General features: G+C 40.6%; 1 protein-coding gene across 5 annotated transcripts in view; it reads left to right on the plus strand.

Annotated features, from left to right (window-relative positions):
- Ube4B (Ubiquitination factor E4B) overlaps positions 1–18,888 on the plus strand; it is a 679,226-nt gene that overhangs the window by 284,843 nt on the left and 375,495 nt on the right. For all 5 annotated transcript variants that reach the window (XM_076183024.1, XM_076183023.1, XM_076183022.1 and 2 more), the window contains one exon: positions 606–809. In XM_076183024.1, the coding sequence (XP_076039139.1) occupies positions 606–809 (204 nt within the window). The remainder of the gene's footprint in view (positions 1–605; positions 810–18,888) is intronic.

An 18,888-nucleotide genomic window follows, 5' to 3' on the forward strand; every position in this document is an offset into this window, starting at 1 on the left:
GTATAAGGAGAGGGGGATCACCATATAATGAAATGGTTTACTTAAGTCAGTGGAAATGCCAAGATAAGAGGGAAGGAAGAAGATGGATGGGAGTGGAGTATGTTGGGGATGGAATGGGTGGGAATGGTTCTTATGCCTTTGTTTTTTGTCTACCTCCCTTGTGAGGGGGAAAAAGCCTATGGTATATGTATGTATGTAATACTTTTGACCCAAGTAGTATAGAAGGGAACAGGGATAACCTTTCATCCATGAGGTGCTAAAATGAGAAGGACAACAAATGGGTTTTCAGTTGTGTGTTGGAGGGATGTAGGATTAATGTATGCTTTGACTGAGCCACCTCATTTTTAAGGGGTGGAAATGCCCTTTGGTATATGTATGTGGATGTACTGTCTTGCTGCATTCCTTTTGACCAGGGTAGTGGGCAAGAAACAGGGATGACCCTTCATCCACAAGGAGTAAAGATAAAAGGGGAACAATTGGGTAATGGATGGGAATGGGATAGTTAAGAGTGGGTGCATGCTTTGCCTGGCTACCTCCCTTATAAGGAGGAAGAAGCCTGTGGTATATAGATAGAATAGATAGTAATGATCCATTCTCTTCTTCAGACAAACTGGTGTCCTAATGAAAGTACAAAATCTACTGGGAGGGAGGTTTTCTTGGCCTCCCTCTTGGGCCCCTTCCTGAGCCCATCAGTTTTTGCTGAAGATGATCCTGGAGTTGTGGATAAATTCATCAAACACAGCGAAGGTGGTCGTTCTACACCTGATGGGCTCCAGGTCTTAGCTAAGGAGCTTGACCATGTGCGCACAGTAAGTTATTGATATTTGTTGGGTAAAAGTAAGGTGTGAGATGTACAAGGGGAGAGGATGGCAACAAATTGGAAGTGAGTATTAAGGGAGAGAGTCTGGAGGAAGTGGATAGCTTTAGATACTTGGGAGCAAATGTGGTGGGAAAGGGAGGAGTAGAGCTGGAGGTGGAATATAGATTGATAGAAGCAATTAAGTGCCTTGGTGAATTAAAAAGTGTAATGAGACATAGACATATGACAATGGATGCTAAGAGGAGATTGTATGAGGGAGTGATTGTGCCAATGTCACTGTGGAGCAGAAACAGGGAACATAAGAGAGTTGAAATGCCTGAGAAGTATGGTAGGGGTTACTAGGCTTGATAAAGTGAGAAATGAGGAGGTGAGAAGGAGAGCAGGGGTGGAAAGGAATTTGGGAGATAGGATTGATGAAAGAGTATTGGGATGGTTTGGACACATGGAAAGAATGAGTGAAGAAATATTAGTAAAAGAGGTGTGGAAGGAGTGAACATGAGAGGGCGACCAAGGATGAGATGGATGTAGTAAAAGGGGCATTGGAAAAGATGGGAATATCTGTTGAGGAAGGATGGGAGAAGACAGAAGATAGGTGAGAGTAGAGAATAGTTGTATATGGATGATGCTGTGATGCATGGGAGGGAATGGGTAGAGGATGGGGGTATGTGTGAATATTTTGATGTAGCCCAAAGGGATTTCTCTCCATCTTCTCTTTTTCTGTATGAGGGGATGGATAGGGAAGGTTGCTGATTAAATATAGTGGCCTTGCTGTGGATGTGCTGTGTCTTGCTACATTGCATGTGACCCAGGGTAGTGGGTGAGATGCAGGGATGACCTGTTATTCAGGAGCCAAGAAAAGAGGAAGGGAGGGATGGTGAAATGGAGTGGAGTATGTGGGAATAAAATGGGTGGGAGTGGATTTATGCCTTTGACTTTGGCTACCTCACTTGTAAAGGGGAAAAAGCCCTTGGTACATGTATGTATGTATGTCATTATTATCATTATTATGATTTAGAGTTTTGACTGCATGGTAACATGCAGCCTATACTTTAGGGATTACTTTGGGGTGACCCTATAGATCAGAACCACACATACATCTATGTTAGAGTGAAGTATGTCTACTCATAGAGAAATGATGATACTTATGTACTACAGCTGTCCTTCCTTTATGTTGTTCCCATGAAACTGTCATTTATGAGAACTCTTCCTATCCTTCCTTTGGATACCACTACATAATTCATTAACCCCTTCCATACGGTGCCGCACACGTAGGCGTCATGAGGAGCAAGTGGATTCGCGACGCTGCCATATCGGCGTCTTGATTATATTTATTGTAGTCGCCCCTGTGTTTTTACATTCTTCCAAATGTGCCCTGAATCCCATTCTCTGTGGTTTTCAAAATTCGCGGGTGAAAAAGAGAACGATCGATATAAGCGGTGACTATATTTTATGATGCGAGTATTATTACGACACGTTGTACGGCTGGCATTGGCTGCTGCCCGCGAGATTTAAGTCCGGAGTGAAGTGGTTAATGCCCTATCAACCACCCTTCTGCTGTTCTGTATGTTCTGTGGCAAGAACAAACCTGGCCAGAGATTCAAACTGCCCTAGATGCAATGACCACATAGAAATTATGAACAATCATTTCAAATCAGTATTCACAATTGAAAGTTCACACAACTGTGAGGGAATAGAGAGAGAGAGATTCCCCCCCAATGTAAGAAATAACTATGACACAGAAGGAAATCGGAGACCAAAAAGAAAAATTTGATGTCAGAAAATCACACGGTCGGGATGGAATTGCAAATTGGATATTGAAAGAATGCATAGAGTTGAGGGACAAAATATATAATATAATTAAATACTTGTTTAAAGAAGGAAAGGTACCACAGGACTGGAAAAATGCAAATCTTTTACCAATATATAAAGGAGAGAACAAGAAAAATACAACCAACTACAAACCGGTCTCCCTTACAAGCACAATAGCAAAAATAAGTGAAAAATTTATCAAAAGTAGATGGGTTAAACATCTGGAAGAAAAAATATACTGAATCCAAATAAATTTGGATTTAGACAAGGAAGATCATGTACAACAAAGCTGATGTACTTCTATTCGAGACTAATAGAAATTATACAAGAAAGGGATGGATGGGTGGACTGTGCCTTTCTAGACCTGCAAAAAGCATTTGATAAAGTACCACACAAAAAACTGATAAGAAAAATAGAATCAATAGGTGGCATCAAAGGAAAATTATTGGGATGGATGGAAGACTTCCTGACTGGGAGAAAAATGAGTAGGAATTAGTAACAAATACTCAAATTGGGAAGAAATGATAAGTGGTGTCCCACAAGGTTTGGTATTGGCTCTAATCATGTTTTCCATATATATAAATGACATGGATGAAGGAGTGGAGTGTTATATGAATTTCTTCGCAGATGATGCAAAAATACTAAAAGTAAGAGCAGAGGAGGATTATGAATCATTAAAGTTAGACCTGGACATAATCTGGAAATGGAATAAAAAATGGGAAGTGTATCAAGAAGTGTATTACAATGGAGTTTGGAAAAAATAAAAATAGAATATAAAGAAATTATAAAATTGATGAAGTCAAAAAAGTGAACTCAGAAAGAGACCTTGGAGTAATAATCTGCAAAGACATGACGCTGGACAAATGTATCAGTAAAATAGTCGGAGAAACCCTCAACCTATTAAGGTCGATGAAAGTGGCATTTGACTATTTGGATGAGGAAATGATTAAAAGAAATATTAGTTACACTAATAAGACCAAAACTGGAGTACACAGCAACACTATGGACACTCTGTATTAAAAGGAATATAAATTAGAATACAAAGAGCAATGACAAAGTTGGCACCAACTCTCTCCAAATTAACATACAATCACAGATTGTCCAAATTGGAACTACCAACTCTGGAACAAAGAAGAGAAAGAGATCTGCTGACTATAGAATCATGTAAGGAATAAAAATCCTAGATAGAGATGATCTATTAAAATGGGACAATGGAAAGACAAGAGGACATGAAAAGAAACTCAAAAAGGATAACTATAAAAGAGATCTGGAAAAAAAGTGGTGGATACCTGGAATAAATTAGATAAGGAAACTGTGTGCAAATACTATTCAAGATTTTAAGAAAAAAGTTGATGCTGAAAAATACAAAGACAGGTCACCACGAGCATAGCTCTCTTCCCATATGATACAACTATTTAAGTGCAGAATGTATAGATGAACTTAGAGACAAAATACACAAGATAATTGACTTCTTACTCAATATACAAAGGTGACAAAGAAAATCCAACAAACTATAGACTGGTATCCCTTACAAGCACAATAGCAAAAATATGCAAAAAAGTTGTTAAAAATTTATTAATTATACACTTGGAAGAGATTGATATACTAAACCCTAAACAATTAGGTTTTAGAAGTGGAAGCTCATGTACTACAAACTTAATATGTTTTTACTCAAGATTAATAGAAATAATGCAAGAAACGGATGGGCAGATCGTGGTTTCTTGGACTTACAAAAGGCTTTTGACAACACAAAAAGCTACTAAGAAAGATTGAAACAATAGGTGGAATACAAGGAAAATTATTGGAATGGGTGAAAGATTTCTTGAACAGAAGAAAAATGAGGGTGGTACTTAGAGACAAGAACTCAAATTGGGAAGATATGATAAGCAGAGTCCGCCAAGGCTCTGTATTAGCTCAGATAATGTTTGCTATATATATATAAATTATATAGATGAAGGTGTGGAATGTTATATGAACTTTTTTGCAGATGATGTGAAACTACTAAAGAGAGTAAGTACAGGGAAAGACTGCAAATCTTTTCAAGAAGACCTGGACAAAGTCTGGAAATGGAGTCAGAAGAGTGAAGTGAACTTCATTATTAAGAAATGTGGTATAATGGAATTTGTAATAAGCAAAAATAGAATCTCGGGTCAATGTAAAATTGGTACAAAGGAACTTAAAAGAGACTCGGAAAGGGACCTAGGAGTAACTATCTCAAATGACATGACATCAGACAAACATGTCAACAAATTAGTTAGAGAAACTTTTAACTTGTGAAGATCAGTAAAAGTAGCCTTTTACTACCTGGATGAAGAAATGGTAAAGAAAATACTAGTAACACTGATAAGACCAACATTGGAATATGCCGCGTTACTATGGACACCTAGTACAAAAAAAAAAAAAATCAAAGAGCAACAACAAAGATGGCACCAACACTTTGCAATTTGACATACGAACAAAGATTGGATAAACTTAATTTACCAACCCTAGAACAAAGAAGAGAAAGAAGTGATTTGCTAATCATTTACAGAATTATGAAAGGGATGCAAATTCTTGATAGGGATAACCCATTAAAATGGGACAGAAGGAATACAAGAAGACATGAGAAGAAACTTAAGACAGTTACAAAAGAAATCTGAAAAAAATAGCTTCCCACACAGAGTGATAGATATCTGGAACAAACTAAAAGAGGAAATGGTGAGTGCTAAAACTATACATAACTGAAAAAATTGATGCGGAAAGATGCAATAGCGAGTCCATGAGCATAGCTCTTTTTTCCTGCAAAATACAACTAGGTAAATACAGGAATTCGATAAAGACATCGACGAATTGTATAGAATGGGGCAGTACTTTAGAGAAAAACACTAAGCCACTAAAGATCAAACTAAGGATTCGAATGATAGCTGAAGAAGTACTATCGAAAGCAGCAAAACTAGTAAACAGTGAAGTTAATAAAAATGTAGATAAAAAAGGAAACAAGCGATGAGGAAATAGAAAAGGAAAGGCACTGAGAAATGAAGCAGATGAAAAAAACAATAAAAGAACAGAGACTGCTCTATGACCTCAGCTTGAAAACTCGTCTTCTGTTGAGACACCAGCTAGCAAATACCTCGTGTTAAGTTCTTACTTCTTGTGAAGTTTATATCTTCAAATAGTGACTAGTGATTGTGTTGTGTTTTTGTAATTGTATACATATAGTGCTATACAGTTACAGGTATAAGATAATGTAGTGTTCTAGTAAATTAGGATCAAAACAGTACTCCAAAGGTAAGAGTAATAGTATAAGGTAAGCTTCGTGTATTTAGTTGATTTAGTGATCGCTTTTGTTTTCTTTTGTTGTTTTATATTTTCTCTTTGCCGTTTGTATTGCTGAAGGAGGAACAAAATGGCTTGTGAAGGTTGTGTGAACCTGGAGGACTGTCTCTGGAAGTGTGAGGAGGAAATTCGTCTTCACAAGAGTGCGCTCTGTGAGAAGAGTGAATCTTCCCCACAGCCGAAAGAGCATTCCACCTCTTCTACTAACACTGTGGCACTCCGTGGGGTCCCATTTGTCGAGCCTGCGTTCAGTAAGCAGGTCCCCTGTGGAGCAACCGCTGGCTCTAGCCAATTGTTTTGCTCTGCTGGAGGATGAGGTGGCTGAAAATCAGGAGTTCTTGGTGGTGGGGGACTCCATGGTGCAAGGTTATGACAACATCCTGCAGTGGAAGACTAAATGACATTGCAAGCTTGTATGTCAACCGGGCCGTGGGATTGCTGATTGTACCCAGACCATTAGGGAGCAAAGGAGGATGAACACGGTTACGATTGTTCATATGGGAAGTAACGATGTGGGTAGGGTGAGATCAGAGGAACTTGTTTGGAATTACAAGGTCCTTCTTCAGGAGACAAAGGAGCGTGGGATCCTTCTGAGGATCTACGCTGGCACGTGTTGGAACAGTAGAGCCATAGGGATCAATGAAAGGATATCACGATTGTGCACGCAACTGGGATACCACTTTCTTGATCCTTGGTATCTCTTTTCCAGCCGTCATGACCTTTATGCTTCTGAAGGGATCCATCTTACTCGCAGAAGCAGATGTTCTTACAAACCACATTGTGGGAGTTTGTAATGAACTAGTTCCTTTTTTTGGGGTAGGAACTCAAAGGGAAGGGCAAATAGAGTGTATTGGGGAAAACAGAGTAGGGTATAGTAATAATGTAGAGCAATATGACAGTGTAGGACAAAATATCATTTTAGGATATAATGTTGGTAGAGGACAAAATATTACACTAGGATGTAATGTCAGAGGACAAAATATCACTATGGGATATATTAATAGTAGAGGACAAAATATCACTGGAATATATTAATAGTAGAGGACAAAATATCACTATGGGATATAATGATAGGGGAGGAAAAAATATCACGATGGTATACAATGATAGTGGAGGACAAAATATCATGGTAGGATATAATGTCAGTGGAGGACAGAATATCATTTTAGGAAGGGATGCCAGGCACAATGTCAGTGAACGATGGGTGGTCGGTGTGGAACGCGATGATGTAGTGGGGCAAAGTGTACACAAGAGATCAAATGACTGAGAGCAAATGTCCATGAGGCATTGAATGTCAGTGAAGTACCAAATGTCATTATAATGTAAGGCATCATGTTGAAATACAAAACATGTCAAAATTAAATAAAAAGTTTCTTAATACCATGTACTTTAATGTTCATAGTGTTAGGAATAAATTTCAAGAAATACAGGCATATGTCAAAAGTGAAAATCTTGATATAGGAAAAACCAAGACATGGTTAAATGGTTAAGAGTTTGGAACTGAATTTAATAGTGCCAGATTTAAACACTCATCAGGATAGAAATCACAAAAAAGGTGGGGGTATTCTGTTATACATTAACCCCTTCCATATGGTGCCGCACACGTAGGCGTCATGAGGAGCAAGTGGATTCGCGACGCTGCCATATCGGCGGTTTGATTATATTTTTTGTAGTCGCCCCTGTGTTTTTACATTCTCCCTAATCTGCTCTTAATCCTATTCTCTGTGGTTTTCAAAATTCACAGGTGAAAGAGAGAACGATCGATATAAGCCGTGACTATATTTTATGATGCGAGTATTATTACGACACGTCATACGGCTGGCATTGGCTGCTGCCCGCGAGATTTAAGTCCCGTAGTGAAGTGGTTAAAAGCAATGTCCATACCTGTGTTTTAGAGAATGCAAAACAGGATGCATATGATTGTGGGTAGAATTAACCCCAAAAAATGGACAAAAAATTAATGTAGGTAGGCCAAAAACATTATCATTAGCAGACAACAAATGGTTGTTTCAAGAACTGTCTAGTTTCTGCAACCGGGACTTGTTGATAATGGGTGATTTCAATTATACTGACATTGATTGGATGACCCTTGAACATAGCCATATAAGTAGTTGCTTGATAGATTTTCTTGGTGACAATTACTTAGTTCAGCATGTAAAAGAACCCACAAGACATGGAAACTTACTCAATCTATTGATCACTAGCCGTGAAAGCATGATAGCCAATGTGGAGGTTGGTGAAACTATTGCAAATAGCGACCACAACTTAGATTCAAACTGATAAAAAAAATTAGAATAGATACATGTGCATCTAAAATACCCGATTTTAGTAAAGCTCAGTTCATAGGACTATGTCAGGAGCTTCAGCTTACAGATTGGGAGGCAATTTTAACCCCTTCCATACGGTGCCACCTACGTAGACGTCATGAGGAGCAAGTGGATTCGCGATGCTGCCATATCGGCGTCTTGATTATATTTATTGTAGTCACCCCTGTGTTTTTACATTCTCCCAAATGTGCCCTGAATCCCATTCTCTGTGGTTTTCAAAATTCGCGGGTGAAAGAGAGAACGATCGATATAAGCGGTGACTATATTTTATGATGCGAGTATTATTACAACACGTCGTACGGCTGGCATTGGCTGCTGCCCGCGAGATTTAAGTCCCGTAGTGAAGTGGTTAAGCAAAAGATCTGTAGAACAGATGTGGGAAATATTTCAAAGTACGCTTACTAAGATGATTCATACTTACATCCCGTTTAAAGACAGATGCCCCCCAAATCAGGCTCGCCTAAAATGGCTCGACAAAGAAACTGAACAAAGTACAGGTAAACGTCGACTTACGATGGCATTAGGTTTCGATAGAGCCATCGTAAGACGATTTCATCGTAAGTCGATCCCCAATTTGTGTATCACTGTTCCGTGGTCACTGTACCTAGCCTACCTGTATATTAACCACCAGAGATACTGAATATAGCCTATTAAACATGTACAGTAGTTTATTTAATTATTTTTATCCTTTTTACCATATTCAAACACTATAATATGTATTTTCAGTGCGGGACTTAAATCTCGCGGGCAGCAGCCAATGCCAGCCGTACGACGTGACGTAATAATACTCGCATCATAAAATATAGTCACCGCTTATATCGATCGTTCTCTCTTTCACCCGCGAATTTTGAAAACCACAGAGAATGGGATTCAAGGCACATTTGAGAGAATGTAAAAACACAGGGGCGACTACAATAAATATAATCAAGACGCCGATATGGCAGCGTCGCGAATCCACTTGCTCCTCATGACGCCTACGTGTGCGGCACCGTATGGAAGGGGTTAAATTATCATATCGTCGTCGTCGTCGTCATCGTAAAGTCGAACAATCGTAAGTCGCGGCCATCGTAAGTCGACGTTTACCTGTATTGCTAAAAAGAGACAGGCATATAAGAAATCCAAGTGCTCGGGTGCACCTTACAACTATCAAAGTTATGTAATACAGAGATTTAAAAAAGACAATAAAAAACGAAAACGACAATACAAAATGAATATCGCTGATAAATCCAAAGAGAATCCCAAAGAATCCTACAGTTACATTTGAGATAAAAAGGTTATTAGGAATCACATTGGCCCACTATTATCTGCTGATGGTCAACTTGAGTATTCAAACGAAGGAATGCTTAATATTTTAAACTACTATTTTAGCTCAGTAAAACCTGTGAAAAATATAGGGTAAACTTACTTTGGTAAATATAACAAAAGAAAAAAATTAAAAAGTGTATAGAGAAACTTAAAATTGATAAAACCAGGGCCTGACGGTTGGCATCCAAGATTCTTAAAGGAAATGAAAAATGAGATTGTTGTTCCATTAGAAATTTTCAAAAAATCCATCATATCCGGAGATGTCCCAAGAGAATGGAAGCTAGCTAATGTCAATCAAATATTCAAGAAAGGTGACAAAAAGTAACTGATAAATGATAGCCAGCATGGATTCAGACGGAAACATTCTTACATATACCAAGGCCTTTTTTTCACCCTTATAAGGGAGGTAGCCAAAAAGGAAAAGGCATAAAATCATTCCCACCCATTCCATCCCTGAATACACTCCACACCCCTCCACCCTCCCTCTTATCTGAGCACCTCCTGGATGACGGGTCATCCCTGCACCCTGTCCACTGCCCTGGGTCAGAAGCAGTGTCGCAAGACACAGCACATCTAAAGCATGGCCGCTTCATTAAATCAGCGACCCCCCGTCTCCATCCCCCCATGCATAAAAGGAGAAGACGGGGAGAAATCCCTTCGGGCAGCGTCAAAATTTGCTCACACATACTACCTCTTACATGACTAATTTACTCAAATTCTATAATACAGTCATCTCGAGTTATGACTAAAGAAACAATATAGATTTAATATGTTTAGACTTTGTTAAAGCTTTTAATACTATCCCCCACGAAAGACTACTTACTAAATTAGCTTCACACGGAATAAGTGGTAGCCTATTAAGTTGGAGTAGAAATTGGTTGAATGACTGAAAACAGAGTTTTAAATGGCAAAACTTCTACATGGAAAAATGTTACGAGTGGAGTTCCTCAGGGTTCCGTTTTTGGGCCACTTCTATTCATAGAATATATAAATGATATAGACCACGGACTAAAATCTATTGTCTCCAAATTTGCTGATGATGCAAAATTTTGTGGGATGACAAATGATCACTTAAATCAGTTAGATATTCAAGAAGATTTAGATAAATTACAGTAATGGTCTGAAAAGTGGCTAATGAAATTTAACACAAGTAAATGCAAAGTTATGCACATAGGTAAAAATAACAGTAAGTACGATTACAAATTATTTGGAATTCATTAACAAAAGTGTATGGTGAGAAGGATCTAGGGGTAATTATCAGTAACAATCTCAAATCATCTAAGCAGTGTATTTCAGATTGGAAAAAGTACAAAGGAGAGCCACAAAACTGATTCCAAATATAAAAATAAATCATATGAAAATTGACAAACATATGAATCTGTTTTCCCCAAAAAAACGTAGACCTAGAGGTGACTTGATACAGGTATTTAAGATTCTAAAGGGGATTGACAACATCAAAAGTGACAAAATTCTTACACTGAACTAGAATCCAACAAGAAATAATGGTCTCAAACTGTCAGGAAATAGATTTAATTTGGAAGTGGGTAGAAACAACTTCGCCAATCGTGTAGTTAATGAATGGAATAAACTTCCTGCAGATATGGTGCAATGTTGTTCAGTTCGAAGCTTTAAGATTCATTTAGATAAACATTTAAGCAAGATGCTGTAATGCACATACATATAACAAGGCTTTTTCCCCCTTCCAAGGGAGGTAGCCAAAAAGGAAAAGGCATAAATTCCCACCCATTCCATCCCTGAATACACTCCACACCCCTCCACCCTCCCTCTTATCTTAGCACCTCCTGGATGATGGGTCATCCCTGCACCTTGTCCACTGCCCTGGGTCAGAAGCAGTGTTGCAAGACAGCACATCCACAGCAAGGCAGCTTCATTAAATCGGTGACCCCCCCCTCTCCGTCCCCTCATGTATAAAAGGAGAAGACGGGGAGAAATCCCTTCGGGCTGCGTCAAATTTTGCACACACATATTACCTCACCCCCCCATCCCCCTGCCCATTCCACCTCATGCATCACAACATCATCCATATACAACCATTCTCCATTCACCCCTATCTTCTGTCCTCTCCCATCCTTCCTCAACAGACATTCCCCTCTTCCCCAAAGCCCCCTTCACCCCATCCATCCACCTCATCCTAGGACATCCCCTCATGTTCACTCCCTCCACATCAGCCTTCCATACCTCTTTTACTAGTCTTTCTTCACTCCTTCTTTCCAAGGTGTCCAAACCATCCTAATACTCTTTCATCAAAACTATCTCCCAACTCCCTTTCCACCCCTGTTCTCCTCCTCACCTCCTCATTTCTCACTCTATCTAGCCTAGTAACCCCCATCATACTTCTCAGACACCTCATCTCAAACACATTCAAACTCCTCTCTCCCTCTCTTGTGTTCCATGTTTCTGCCTCATACAGTGCTGTCGGCACAATCACTCCTTCATACAGTCTCCTCTTAGCATCCATTCCCAAATGTCTATTCCTCATTACACTCTTCAATCCACCAAGGCATTTACTCGCTTCTCTCAATCTACATTCTACCTCCACCTTCACTCCACCTTTTCCTGCCACATTTACACCCAAGTATCTAAAACTATCCACTTCCAGTTGCTCTCCCTTAATGCTCACTTCCAATCTACTGCAACTTTCACCCCTTGTACATCTCATCACCTTACTTTTACCCACATTTATCTTCAGCTTTCTTCTATCACATACTCTCCCAAACTCTGTCACCAACTTCCTCAATCCCTCCTCTGATCCTGCCACAAGCGCAGTGTCGTCCGGAAACAACAGCTGGCTCACCGCCCACTTTTCTCCATTTTCTTTAACCGTCTCCAATCCCTGACCCACCACCCTTGCATTTACCTCTCGCACTACCCCATCCATGTATAAGTTGAACAGCCAGGGCGACATAACGCATCCTTGACGAAGTCCCACCTTTACCTCGAACCACTCACTCTCTCCATTTCTAATCCTGACACAAGCTCTACTACTCTCATAAAAACTCTTGACAGCTCCTAGAAGCTTTCCTCCTATCCCATATATCTGCATAACCTCCCACAGTGCCTTTCTGTCTACCCTATCGTAAGCCTTTTCCAGATCCATAAAGGCCCAAATAACATCCTTCCCCTTTCCTATAGCTTTCTCACATATTTGCCTTACCACAAAGATCTGATCTACACAACCTCTACCCGTCCTAAATCCACACTGTTCCTCACCAATTACTCCCTCTGTTCCTCTCCTAATCCTCTCAATCAAGATCCTCCCATAAGCCTTCCCAACTACACTTAACAAGCTAATCCCTCTGAAACTACTACATTTACACTTGTCCCCTTTTCCCCTGTAAAGTGGAACTATACAGGCACTCCTCCAATCCTCCGGCACTCTACCCTCACTCCAGCAAACATTAAATAACCTCACCATCCAGTCCACTATCACTGGACCTCCTTTTTTTTTTTAGACATTCTGCATGGTATCCATCCAGACCAGGTGCCTTACCTGCTTTCATCATCTTAACAACTGCCTTCACTTCATCCTTCCTTATTTCTCCTCCATTTTCCTCACTCATCATGGCCATTTTCTCAGCATTTCCCACTGCAACTATCTTTCCCTCCCTATCCTCCTTCACATTCAGCAACTCCCTAAAATATTCTGCCCATCTTCCCCTTACTGCCTTCTCTTCCATTATCATCTCTCCATCTGCACCTTTTACCTTTTCTCTACTTGATTTGCCTCCTCTTCCTCTCTTAATTTCTTTCCAAAACATCTTTTTATTACTTTCAAAATTTTCTGTCATACTCTTACCCCACTTCACATCTGCTCTCCTCTTTGCCTCCTTTACCTTTTGCTTTACTTCTCTTTTCTTTTCTTTGTACCTCTCATATGACTCCCTCGTCCTATTTTGTAACCAATCTGTGAAAGCTCGCTTCTTCTCTTCTACAACCTTCTTTGTTTCCTCATCCCACCATTCACTACCGTTCCTTCTATTTCCTCCTGTCCTTTTTGTTCCACTCACCATCCCTGCACACTTTGTGACTCCCTCCTTGAACCATCCCCATTCCTCCTCCACACCTAGCTCTACTCTATCCTTTACTCCCTCCCACTCCTCCTTCAGCTTCTTCTTGTACTCCTTTTCCTTTTCATTTAAAGAGTTCACTCTAAGCACCTCCCTACCTTTTGTCCCTTTCCTCTTTCTCCATCTATCCTCCACTCTCAACTTACCTTCCACCAAAAAATGATCTGATATTCCCCCACCCTCTCCCCTTAGCACATGTACATCATTCACTCTTCCTATCATAATCCTATTTACCACTACATAATCCATCAATGCTCTATCTACCACCCTTCCATCCACCACCCTCTCCCATGTGTACTTATGCATGACTCTCTTCTGAAACACTGTATTTGCTATCATCAACTCTCTTTCTAGACACATTACCACCATCAACTCTCCACTATGATTCTTTCCTGGAACTCCACATTTCCCAACCACTCTATCAATTGGACCATTTCCTACCCTAGCATTAAGGTCTCCCAGTACTATTACATTGACATTTCTCCCTAAATCCTCTATGCACTCATTTAAATCTATTCAAAAGGCCTCCCTTTCTTCTACACTCTTCTCACTGCCAGGCCCATATGCACTTACAAAGACCCACATCTCCTTTCCCAGTTTCACCTTCATCCACATCATCCTTGAGGAAACCTCCTTCCACTCCACTACACGTTTACCTGTCTCTTCACTGACTAGAATAGCCACCCCTTCCCACCCTCGCCCTCTCTTCATTCCTGATAACCTCCCACTTACACTCACCCTTCCCTTTCAACTTAGTTTCACTCAAAGCCAACACATCCATCTTTCTTCTCACAAACATGCTACCTATCTCTTCCCTTTTACTCTCATCTGTACCACATCCACACACATTAAAAGACCCAAACCTTAGGGTGCTGGTCAGAAAACTCCCAGACCCTCTTATGCCTTTACTTTTTCGTTTAGGAATGTCCCCTGTGGGGCTACAAGGAGAAGGATGCCTAGTCACACTCCCCGTCCCTTTCGTCTCGCCTCTTACAATCCAAGTGGAAATACTTGGTGGCAGTGTTCTTTTCCCCCACCACAGAAAATGAATACTCAGAGAAATGGTGCAGGATAGCAGCAAGGGGTTGGGGGACAGCATAACGGAGAGACAGTCATAGTATAAAAGTGTCATCATTTCTCTATGAACAGAGTTTTCCTCTATCATAGACAAAATGATGTGTGTCTCTGGTCCATACGGGCACCCCATATTGACCCTAAAATATCAACTGCATGCTACTTTGCCACAATAACAAGCAGCCAATACCCCATTTATTTTATATCATTTTATTATGTTTGTTATTATTTGTCAGTTTATTTAATATTCGCTTTATTTCCATTTATTTATTTGTCATTTTATTATTATATACTATTTACCTGTCTGGGGTATCGGCTGCATGTTATTGTGGCAAAGTAGCATGAAGTTGATACTTTAGGGTCTATATGGGGCGCCCCTACAGACCAGAGCCACATATCATTCTGTCTGTGATAGAGGAAAACTCTGTTCATAGAGAAATTATGACACTTTTATACTATGACTATCCCTCCGTTATGCTGTCCCCCAACCCCTTGTTACTGTCCTGTACAATTTCTCTGAATATTCGTTTCCTTTTTTGCCTACCTAGCCTGTGGTGGGGGCAAAAGAATACTGCCACCAAGTATTTCCACTTGGATCATAAGAGACGAGAAAAAAGGGACAGGGATTGGGGCCAGGCCTCCTTCTCCTTGTAGCCCCACAGGGGATATTCCTAAAAGAAGTAAAGGCATAAGAGGGTCTAGGAGTTTTCCAATCATCACTGTAAGGTTTGGGTCTTTTAATGTGTGTGGATGTGGTACAGATGAGAGTAAAAGGGAATAGATAGGTAGCATGTTTGTGAGAAGAAAGATGGATGTGTTGGCTTTGAGTGAAACTAAGTTGAAAGGGAATGGCGAGTGTAAGTTTGGGAGAGTATGTGGGAGGTTATCAGGAGTGAAGAGAGGGCGAGGGAGAGAAGGGGTGGCTATACTAGTAAGTTGAGAGTTAGGTAAACGTATAGTGGAGTGGAAGGAGGTGTCCTCAAGGATAATGTGGATAAAGGTGAAAGTGGGAAAGGAGATGGAAGTTTTTGTAAGTGCATATGGGCCTGGCAGTGAGAAGAGTGTAGAAGAAAGGGAGGCTTTTTGGATAGATTTAAATGAGTGCATAGAGGGATTAGGGGGAAATGTCAATGTAATAGTACTGGGAGACCTTAATGCTAGGGTAGGAAATGAACCAATTGATGGAGTGGTTGGGAAATGTGGAGTTCCAGGAAAGAATCATAGTGGAGAGTTGATGGTAGAGATGTGTCTAGAGAGATGATGATAGCAAATACAGTGTTTCGGAAGAAAGTCAAGTATAAGTACACATGGGAGAGGGTGGTGGATGGAAGGGTGGTAGATAGAGCGTTAATGGATTATGTAGTGGTAGATGGGAGTATAATAGGAAGAGTTAAGGATGTACATGTGCTAAGGGGAGATTGTGGGGGAATATCCGATCATTTTTTGGTGGAAGGTAAGTTGAGAGTGGAGGATATTGGAGAAAGAGGAAAAGGACAAAAGGTAGGGAGGTGCTTAGAGTGAACTCTTTAAATGAAAAGGAAAAGGAGAAGGAATACAAAAAGCTGAGAGAGGAGTGGGAGGGAGTGTAAGATAGAGTAGAGCTAGGTGTGGAGGGGGAATGGAGATGGGTCAAGGAGGGAGTCACAAAGTGTGCAGAGATGGTGTGTGGAAGAAGAAGGACAGGAGGAAATAGAAGGAAGGGTAGTGAGTGGTGGGATTAGGAAACAAAGAAGGTTGTAGAAGAGAAGAAGCGAGCTTTCACAGATTGGTTACAAAATAGGACGAGGGAGTCATATGAGAGGTACAAAGAAAAGAAAAGTAAAGCAAAAGGTAAAGGAGGCAAAGAGGAGAGCAGATGTGAAATGGGGTAAGAGTATGACAGAAAATTTTGAAAGTAATAAAAAGATGTTTTGGAAAGAAATTGAGAGAGGAAGAGGAGGCAAATCAAGTAGAGAAAAGGTAAAAGGTGCAGATGGAGAGATGATAATGGAAGAGAAGGCAGTAAGGGGAAGATGGGCAGAATATTTTAGGGAGTTGCTGAATGTGAAGGAGGATAGGGAGGGAAAGATAGTTGCAGTGGGTAATGCAAAGAAAATGACAGTGATGAGTGAGGAAAATGGAGGAGAAATAAGGAAGGATGAAGTGAAGGCAGTTGTAAAGATGATGAAAGCAGGTAAGGCACCTGGTCTAGATGGATGCCATGCAGAATGTCTAAAAAAACGAGGTACAGTTATGGTGGACTGGCTGGTGAGGTTATTTGATGTTTGTTGGAGAGAGGGTAGAGTGCCGGAGGACTGGAGGAGTGCCTGTATAGTTCCACTTTACAAGGAAAAAGGGGACAAGTGTGAATGTAGTAGTTTCAGAGGGATTAGCTTGTCAAGTGTAGTTGGGAAGGCTTATGGGAGGATCTTGATTGAGAGGAATAGGAGAGGAAGAGAGGGAGTAATTGGTGAGGAACAGTGTGGATTTAGGACGGGTAGAGGTTGTGTAGATCAGATTTTTGTGGTAAGACAGATATGTGATATGTGAGAAAGCTATAGGAAAGGGGAAGGATGTTTTTTTGGCCTTTATGTATCTGGAAAAGGCTTATGACAGGGTAGACAGGAAGGCACTGTGGGAGATTTTGCAGATATATGGGATAGGAGGAAAGCTTCTAGGAGCTGTGAAGAGTTTTTTCGAGAGTAGTAGAGCATGCATCAGGATTAGAAATGGAGAAAGTGAGTGGTTTGAGGTAAAGGTGGGACTTCGTCAAGGATGCGTTATGTCACCCTGGCTGTTCAACTTGTACATGGATGGGGTGGTGCGAGAGGTAAATGCAAGGGTGGTGGGTCAGGGATTGAAGATGGTAAAAGAATATAGAGAAAAGTGGGAAGTGAGCCAGCTGTTGTTTGTGGACGACACTGCGCTTGTGGCAGGATCAGAGTAGAGATTGAGGAAGTTGGTAACAGAGTTTGGGAGAGTGTGTGAAAGAAGAAAGCTGAAGATAAATGTGGGTAAACATAAGGTGATGAGATGTACAAGGGGTGAAAGCGGCAGTAGACTGGAAGTGAGCATTAAGGGAAGCGACTGGGGGAAGTGGATAGTTTTAGATACTTGGGTGCAAATGTGGCAGGAAAAGGTGGAGGTAGAATGTAGATTGAGAGAAGTGAGGAAATGCCTTGGTGGATAAAAAGTGTAATGAGGAATAGACATTTGGGAATGGATGCTAAGAAGAGACTGTAAGAAGGAGTGATTGTGCCAACAGCACTGTATGGGGCAGAAACATGGAACACAAGAGAGGAAGAGAGGAGTTTGAATGTGTTTGAGATGAGGTGTCTGAGAAGTATGATGGGGGTTACTAGGCAAGATAGAGTGAGAAATGAGGAGGTGAGGAGGAGAACAGGGTGGAAAGGGAGCTGGGAGATAGGGTTGATGAAAGAGTATTCGGATTGTTTGGACACATGGAAAGAAGGAGTGAAGAAAGACTAGTAAAAGAGGTATGGAAGGCAGATGTGGAGGGAGTGAACATGAGGGGATGTCCTAGGATGAGATGGATGGATGGGGTGAAGGGGGCTTTGGGGAAGAGGGAAATGTCTGTTGAGGAAGGATAGGAGAGGACTGAAGACAGGGGTGAATGGAGAATGGTTGTATATGGATGATGATGTGATGCATGAGGTGGAATGGGCAGGGGGATGGGGGGTGAAGTAGTATATGTGAGAAAAATTTGACGCATCCTGAAGGGATTTCTCCCCGTCTCCTTTTATGCATGGGGGGACGGAGAGGAGGGGGTCGCCGATTTAATGAAGCAGTCTTGCTGTGGATGTGCTGTGCCTTGTGACACTGCCTCCGACCCAGGGCGGTGGACAGGGTGCAGGAATGGCCCGTCATCCAGGAGGTGCTAAGATAAGAGGGAGGGGTGTGGAGTGTATTCAGGGATGGAATGGGTGGGAATGATTTTATGCCTTTTTCTTTTTGGCTACCTCCCTTGTAAGGTGGGAAAAAGCATTGGTATATGTATGTATGTATTGACCTGTTTGTTTATCATTTAACTATACCTATGTATTATTTATCTTATTTATTATTATTTATCTTGTTTATTATTATTTATATTATATATATATATATATATATATATATATATATATATTTTTTTTTTTTTTAAATAAAAAAA

The sequence above is a fragment of the Oratosquilla oratoria genome, chromosome 3, assembly GCF_046742065.1.
Source record: "Oratosquilla oratoria isolate Oo_2021 chromosome 3, ASM4674206v1, whole genome shotgun sequence".
NCBI classification, from domain to species: Eukaryota; Metazoa; Arthropoda; class Malacostraca; order Stomatopoda; family Squillidae; genus Oratosquilla; species Oratosquilla oratoria.